The 9,004-nt window shown below is 35.9% G+C and overlaps 1 protein-coding gene across 1 annotated transcript in view; it reads left to right on the forward strand.

Moving 5' to 3' along the window:
* The window catches only part of LOC128655469 (interleukin-1 receptor-associated kinase 1-binding protein 1 homolog), a 28,408-nt gene extending 23,337 nt beyond the window's left edge, over positions 1-5,071 (forward strand). Inside the window, exons 2-4 of the mRNA XM_053709081.1 lie at positions 4,050-4,115; positions 4,392-4,522; positions 4,628-5,071. Coding sequence (XP_053565056.1) covers positions 4,050-4,115; positions 4,392-4,522; positions 4,628-4,895 — 465 coding nt within the window. The 3' untranslated portion in view covers positions 4,896-5,071. The remainder of the gene's footprint in view (positions 1-4,049; positions 4,116-4,391; positions 4,523-4,627) is intronic.
* Positions 5,072-9,004: the final 3,933 nt, after the last annotated feature.

Consider the following 9,004-nt stretch of genomic DNA (forward strand, 5'->3'; position numbering starts at 1 on the left):
TCTGGTGTTCCATGCAGATAAGGTGGTTTTACGTACTAAACCTGGTTTTCTTCCAAAAGTTGTTTCTAACAAAAACATTAACCAGGAGATAGTCGTGCCTTCTTTGTGTCCGAAACCAGTTTCGAAGAAGGAACATTTGTTGCACAATTTGGATGTTGTTCGCGCTCTAAAATTCTATTTAGATGCTACAAAGGATATTAGACAAACATCTTCCTTGTTTGTTGTTTATTCTGGTAAAAGGAGAGGTCAAAAAGCAACTTCTACCTCTCTCTCTTTTTGGATTAAAAGCATCATCAGATTGGCTTACGAGACTGCCGGACGGCAGCCTCCTGAAAGAATCACAGCTCATTCCACTAGGGCTGTGGCTTCCACATGGGCCTTCAAGAACGAGGCTTCTGTTGATCAGATATGTAGGGCAGCGACTTGGTCTTCACTGCACACTTTTACCAAATTTTACAAGTTTGATACTTTTGCTTCTTCTGAGGCTATTTTTGGGAGAAAGGTTTTGCAAGCCGTGGTGCCTTCCATTTAGGTGACCTGATTTGCTCCCTCCCTTCATCCGTGTCCTAAAGCTTTGGTATTGGTTCCCACAAGTAAGGATGACGCCGTGGACCGGACACACCTATGTTGGAGAAAACAGAATTTATGTTTACCTGATAAATTACTTTCTCCAACGGTGTGTCCGGTCCACGGCCCGCCCTGGTTTTTTAATCAGGTCTGATAATTTATTTTCTTTAACTACAGTCACCACGGTATCATATGGTTTCTCCTATGCAAATATTCCTCCTTAACGTCGGTCGAATGACTGGGGTAGGCGGAGCCTAGGAGGGATCATGTGACCAGCTTTGCTGGGCTCTTTGCCATTTCCTGTTGGGGAAGAGAATATCCCACAAGTAAGGATGACGCCGTGGACCGGACACACCGTTGGAGAAAGTAATTTATCAGGTAAACATAAATTCTGTTTTTGAGTTAAAGCAGAGTCATTACCATGAATGTGTGTAAAAAGTATAATGACATCTAGTGATAGTGTTTAGCATTGCAGCCAATCATCCCATCATCCCATCATCCCAATATGCAGTTTAGTATGTCCCGTAGAAGAGACAAATCATGTAATGCTATCTGTGAGTTGTAGAGCACTTGTATATGGGGTGAGCTATATCAACATTACTTATAAGGACAATCTACTATAAATTAAACTTTCATTATTCAGATAGGACTTTTAATTTTAATCAACTTTCCAATTTACTTTTATCATCAAATTTGCTTTTTTCTCTTGGTATTCTTAGTTTAAACTAAACATAGGTAGGCTCATATGCTAATTTCTAACCTTTGAGGGCTGCCTCTTATCACATGCTTTTTAAATCTCTTTTCAACACAAAGAGACAGAAAGTACACGTGGGCCATATAGATAACACTGTGTTCAGGCACAGAAAGTTATTTAAGATTTAGCACAAAACAATGCTAACTGCAAGACAATAGATAATAAACAGTCACAGTCATGTGATCAGGGGGCTGGAAGAATGTTCCTAGATACAAGGTAATCACAGAGGTAAAAAGTATATTAATATAACTGTGATGGTTATGCAAAACTGGGGAATGGGTAATAAAGGGATGATCTATCTTTTAAAACAATAAAAATTCTATGGTAGACTGTCCCTTTAACCCCTTGATGCCAGGGGGGGCAGTGCATAGATCTAATGTAAACATTTGCCGGAAAATTTAAATTGCGCAAATTGTCAATAAGAACACTATATTTCAAGGCCTGGATTGGACGATAGAGGACTACCTACACTGCAGTCCAATTCCTTCTCTTTTTTTTCTTTTTTTTTAAAGGGACACTAAACCCACATTTTTTCTTTCATGATTCAGATAGAGCATGCAACTTTCTAATGTACTCCTATTAACAATTTTTCTTCATTCTCTTGCTATCTTTATTAAAAAAGGTGGAATGTAATGCGCCAAAAGCCGGCCCATTTTTGTTTGAGAACCTGGGTTATGCTTGCTTATTGATGGTAAATATAAGCCTCCATTAAGCAAGCGCTGTCTATGGTGCTGAACCTAAAATGGTCTGGCTGCTGATATTTACATTCCTGCTTTTAAAATAAAGATAGCAAGAGAACGCAGAACAATTGATAATAGGAGTAAATTAGAAAGTTGCTTATGTCATGCTCTATGTGAATCATGAAAGAAACAATTTGGGTTCAGTGTCCCTTTTTAAAAGAGGAGGCTGCAGTACTCCATATAACGTAGGACTTTTTTATGGTTTGACATGTACTGTATTTATTACAGACTACATTAAAAACAGTAAAATGTTTTTAAAGAAGCCTTGTTTTGTATATATTTGTTACAATGAGCTGAAAATGAAGATATGTTTGTATACCCTGCAAAGTTACCTTAATCTGACCGTGAGCCTCTGGACATATTTATGAAATATTATGTGTGTGTTTTAATAGACATACATTTATTTACATGCATCTCTATATATTCAAGTTTCATTATTCAGATAGAGCATGCAAGTTTAAACAGCTTTTCAATTACGTCTATTCTTAATTTTGCTTTATTTTCTTGGCATCCTTTGTTGAAGAGTAAACCTCAGCGCAGCAATGTACTACTAGGAGCTAGCTGAACACATCTGGTGAGTCAATGACAAGAGTCATATATGTGCATCCACTAATCACCATCTAGTTCCCAGTAGTGCATTGCTGCTCCTGAGGATATCTAGGTTAGCTCTAGATAGAGAACAAAACAAATTTGATAACATAAATTAATTGGAATGTTTTTAAAAATTGCATTCTTTATCTGGATCATCATAGTTTAATTTCTACTTAGCTGTCTCTTTTAAGGTTTCTAAACTATTGATCTGCAAGTAGGATGTTTGCCATCACTGCTATAAAGCAAATCCTCAAACAGTATATTTTAGTAAAGAAAAATCCCTCATAAAAAACCTTTTCAATTTTATTACAAAGCTATATAGCTGATTGGTGTAGGGCTGGGTGATATGGGCAAAAACGATAAACGCGATTTTGGACCCAAAAAATCGATTGCGATTTAATCGCTATTTTCTTATAAATGACTAGAACAGCTTAATTTTTCAGTAAAATTTCCAATACACTCTGGGAGCATAAAAATACAAACCACATATGTGTATATTTTATCTTGACTGATAATGAGCCCTGCTCCTGTGCAGGAATACAATACAGGCATATAGCAGTAGGGGTGGGGGCTGCTCCTTTCAGAAATGCTGTTCCTTGCTGATATCAAATACATTGTAGATGCAGTTAACCCAGCAGCTAGCTAGCAGAAGGGACTGCAGTTTTAGCCCTTTTGGCAGCCATTGGGTTAACTGCATCTGCTATGTATTGGAGCTGTTTGTCAGAGAGCAGGATATTGTGTGGGAGGTTCCATAATGATTACATACCCTAAGTTTCAGACTGCAGATGTCCCTAGGGGGAAATATAAGTAAATGACTTTCCTTCTTCACTCTCCTGCATGTGCTCTGCTTTTAGACTTCTATAGATTGATTGGCTACTACTGAGATTCCAAACAGAAAGTGAAAGTAAAACAGCCATTTTACAAATGTGTGCTCAAAGCAACCACTAGATGGAACTGGTTTGCAAGAAATTGCATACAAATCAATGCAGTACAGCCACATCTGAGGATTTTTTTTTAGAAAAAAATTGCGTACTCTTGCGGTTTTTAAATCGCAGCGATTAATCGTGCAGCCCTAGCGAGGGGTAAAAAAATCTGTTTAAAATTACTGAGCTAGTAAGAATATTTAGGAGCCAGACAGTGGTATTTTTATAAAGATCTATGGAGAAAAAGTCAAAAAGTTAGGAGCCAGTGTCTCCCTGGCTCCTGGGTTTGTTGAGCCCTGATATAGCACAAGTTTTATGGAACACAAAAAGTCTTAGAACATAATATGTTGTGTTTTTTTTTCATGTCTCAAAATATAAATAAACTGAAAACAAGGCTTTAAAGTGCAGAGACCAATGTTAATATGATGTCCTGAAAATGTGAATGTTAATGTGCAACATAATTATTTTCTCTAGGAAGAAAATATAACTGTATCTAAAGAATTCCAAAAGATCTCAAATGCATACCAAATGGAAGCCGAGGTATGTAAGCTGTTTTAATACTCTAAAACCTGTAAAAACTGATATAAGCTGTTTAGCAAGCTAATGTGTGTCTAGTTTAAATCAAAATACTTTACCAGATGATAATAATTTAAGAGAGCAGGTTCCTGGGACACTTCTGAAGTATTTAGGTTTAGCAATTTTGTGTTTTTGAAGATAATGTCCTGAAACCTAAATTGTAATTCTCATCTACAATAATTGACAGGGTACTCCTAAGTAGTTGGTAAATACACCTTTACAATATTGTTTTCCTTTTAGGTCTGTGTTATATTCAGTGATTTTCAAAAACTCCAGAACATTTGTAATTTGCTGGTTGAAAAATTGGAAAGTTCAGTAAGCATCTGTTCTCCAAAGTTCTATCACACTCCAGAGAGTATGGAAAAATTAAGGTATATATATATATATATATATATATTATTTTTTTTTTAAATCAGACAAAACTTTCTAGCTGTTGTATTTCCCAGTAATATATATATTTTATTTTGTTTCCCCAGGCGTGAAGTTTGTCTTGCTGCAGTAAGTAATGCTCGTCGTAAAGCCCTGGAGGTTTGTCGTTTAGTTGGACAGTCCCTTGGAAGGGCATTAGTGATAAGAGAAGAAGAACTGAGAGAATTGCAAGACCAAGGAGATTCCTATTCTGCTTTATCAACATCAATTCAACAGAGAATTAAAAGTGGCACCATTTATGCTACTTCAAAAGTATTTGCAACTTTTGAGATCATGGGAAAAGAAAAGAACAAAAAAAAGTGCCAAGGAATATAGAGTATACATGTACATATTTCATACCCAATAATTTTATTTTATTTTTATTCAGGGGAACATTTTTTTTTTATTGTAGATTTGCAACTCCTTAAGATAGTAAGCCAATTGTCATATATGTATATATTTATATATAATGTTCATCCATCATTTTCTATTAAACAAACTAGTTTATTGCATACTGCTTCTTTTTCCTTAAAGTCCTTTTATACATGGAAACATATTTTCATACCTTTTTAAATACAATATCCCTTTTATAGAAGGCCTATGGATCATTGGAAGTAACTTGAAGGTTTGTTTTTTAAAATGTGTTGGCAGTGTAGTTATACATACATACACATATACACATATATATATATATATATATATATATACATACATACATACATACATACATACATACATACATACAAACACGCATGCATACATACACATTTTCTCATTCCTGTGCTGCATTGTTTTATAAGGTTTGACTATAGGTACTCTAGTCTTTTCCCCAGGCCCTATTAAGTGGGTGCACCACCCGGCTGATTTTACTGACCACCTGGCTACAATTTATAGTTTTCTATAATTGTTGCGCACACAAAAACATTTTAGGGTTTCCTTTCCCTTTTAAATCAGTTTTTTTAAAGTATGCAATTAATGTGTGCTTTGGATAGATTAAGTAGCATTTATAAATAACAAAATGTTATAATATTGTAAAAAGTATTACACTGTCCCTACCCATGTGGAGAACGCTGTACACTGGCATACATATATACAGAGTATTGTCACACTCCGTTTAAGAGAGTGAAGAGGCAATACAATAGTTGTTAGATACCATGGGTCTAGTAAGTATGATATTCTGTAATTTAGAGTAGATTTAACTCTCTCTGTCTGTGTGCAGATTAATTAAAGGGACAGTCTAGTGAAAATTTAAATTTTATGATTCAGATAGGGTATGCAATTTCAAGCAACTTTTCAGTTCACTTTTATCATCAAATTATCTTTGTTCTTTTGGTATTCTTTGCTGAAAGCTAAACCAAGATATGCTCATATGCTAATTTTTAAGCCCTTGAAGGCCACCTCTTACCTCAGTGCATTTTGACAGTTTTTCACAGCTAGACGGCACTAGTTTGTGTGTGGCATGTACATAACATTGTGCTCACTCCCGTGGGGTTATTTATGAATCGGCACTGATCGTCTAAAAAATGCATGACTGTCAAAAGAACTGAGATAAGGGGGCAATCTGCAGAGGCTTAGATACAAGGTAATCAAAAAAGTGTAATAACAGGGTTGGTTATGCAAAACTGGGGAATAGGTGATGAAGGAATTATCTATCTTTTTAAAAAAATATACATTCTGGAGTAGACTGTCCCTTTAAGCCTACTTGTCTCCTTGTCCTTTTAAAATGATTTCCTGACACTGACCCCTTTGACCCAATGGGACGTGTGTGTGTGTGTGTATGTATATATAATCTATATTGTTGCAGCTTAAAGGGATAGTAAACCCCATTTTTTTATTTCATGATTCAGATAGAGTATGCAATTTTAAGCAACTTTCTTATTTACTCCAGTTATCAATTTTTCTTCGTTCTTTTGGTATTTTTAGTTGAAAAGCAGGAATGTTAGGCTTAGAAGCCAGCCCATTTTTGGTTCAGCACCTGGGTAGCTCTTGTTGATTGGTGGGTAAATGTAGCCACCAATCAGCAAGCGTTACCCAGGGTGCTGAAACAAATATGGTCCCGGTCTTAAGCTTTACATTTTTGCTTTTTTAAAAAAAAAAAAAAAAAAAGATACCAAGAGAACCAATAAAAATTGATAATAGGAGTAAATTAGAGCATGCAATTTTAAGCAACTTTCTATCTGAATCATGAAAGAAAAAAAATTGGGTTTACTATCCCTTTAAGGAAGCTATAGCAGCCTTGGCTGTACAGTGACAGCCAAGAGCTTCTGTTCCTGAGCTTCAGTCATCTGTCTTCATATGATAACGGAGCATGATTGGTGCTCCAGTTCGTCAACGTCTATAATGATCATCTGCTGGTGGCGGCGGCGCAGAGTGGGAGGGGCCCTACGCTACAGAATTATTATTATTTTTTTAAGGGAGAAGGAGGGCTAAGAAGCTTAAAGGGATATGAAACCTTTTTTTTTTTTTTTCATGATTCAGATAGAGCATGCAACTTTCAAATGTACTCCTATTACATTAAGCCACCAATCAGCAAGTGCTACCCAGGTGCTGAACCAAAAATGAGCTGGCTCCTAAGCTTACATTCCACTTTATCAAATAAAGATACCAAAAGAGTGAAGAAAAAATGATCATAGGAGTACATTAGAAAGTTGCTTAAAATTGCATGCATATCTTAATGAAGGGAAAAAAAATGGGTTTCATATCCCTTTAAGCTAGGTAAAAGGGGAATTAGAAAGGGGGGCACCCTTATTAATGATGGCAAGGTGGGGTTAGGGGGCACCACTACATTACAGAAAAAAATATTGTGAAATAAAAAAAAAAACCATAAACTGTGTACAGCTGCCAGTAACCAAGATGGCACCACTACTTGGAGGGGGGAGTTTAACAGCTGTTTGGGGGCGGATCAGAGAGGTGGGAGGGTTGAGGAACTTGAGGAGGGACCACTGTGAGGAAAATAATAATAAACTGCATACTGGCAGAACACCCTTTCAGTACCTTATATGGTGGTGACTAGTAGGGGATGAGGGAAGAAAGTTGTTTGGGAGGGATCAGTGGGTGGGAGGGTAATATCTATTCTACATCAAAAATTAACCTTACAGGCTAACTGATTAACCCTTCAATGCAAGGAATTTCAAGTAAAGTGTTGCCATTGCATTTTGGCAATTAGAATGCAGCTAATTGCAAAAATACAATGGCAAAGCCATGCATGTCTGCTATTTTTGAACAAAGCGGATTCCAGGGAAGCTTCTATAACCACTTGCCATATGACTGCAGTAGTTGTGTTCAAATCATTTTAATGAGAAACTCAAAGTTTACAAAAAAGTGAACGATTTTTGTTATATGATTGTATCCCGCAGCCAAATAGTGGCATCAAAAATACCAGAATGGGCCTATATCAATACCTTGGTTTGTGTTCTTTTTAAAATATAGATAGTTTTTTTTTTTTTATTAAGGTTCACCAAGCAGAGAATAAAAGAATATTTGGCAATGTGAAACATTAATATATGAATTCAAACAACAACAGTAGTCACATTGGATGGTAATCACATCATACAGTACAACATAACATGCCTTCTGGCTAAGGATGAGGGCCACTCTTGGACCCTTCACAGCCTTACAACTTATGGAAGGCCAATGATAAATAGGGGCCACTTTTCGGGTCCCATCCAAAAGGTAGAACCTAGTTTTATCTTTTGTATAGGAGGATGGCCTAAAAGGCCATTCATAAGTCATATACTTAACATAATATTAACAACTGTACCTAAAAAGTTACAGAACATCTAGTTTGCTCACCCAAACTTAAAAAACATACAATTCAGGCAATTGTACAAAAAATATAGCATCATTGGTTTCAACAAGCAAATACATCTGTCACAGTACAGCAATAAGATACTCATCTAGATTTTTGGGGGAACAAACCCTTACATATATGCAAATACAATGGTACATCAATATACATAAACACCATTGGTTTCAGAAAACATGTTAAAGGGACATTAAACACTAAATACATGCTAGATAGAATGATGCATTCAAAGAAAAGATTAGTCCATGACTAACATGTAGATGTATTTTTTAAAGTTTCATTAGTTGTTTAAAAAGTGACAAAATAAGTGTAAAGCTTTAGTGTCTATAAAACACTGGGAGCTGCCATGTTGTAACTTGTGTTACCTTCTCTGCTGTGGCCAATTAGGGACCATTCTAAATAGGTCACTAGAGTGTGCAGCCAATTATTGTGCTGGATTTAACAGTGTTCTGCACTTCCATTTCTAACAGGAACTGAAAAGCTCACAATTTCAGAATGGAATTACAGCAAAGAGGACAAAATAAATAATGAAAGTATATTGCAGAGTTCTTTTATATATACAATTTAATATTACCATCTCAAAGTGTTTAATGTCCCTTTAATTTGTCAAAGTACAATAGTAAAAATACAGAATACCCCT

This window comes from Bombina bombina, chromosome 4 (assembly GCF_027579735.1).
Source record: "Bombina bombina isolate aBomBom1 chromosome 4, aBomBom1.pri, whole genome shotgun sequence".
NCBI lineage: Eukaryota > Metazoa > Chordata > Amphibia > Anura > Bombinatoridae > Bombina > Bombina bombina.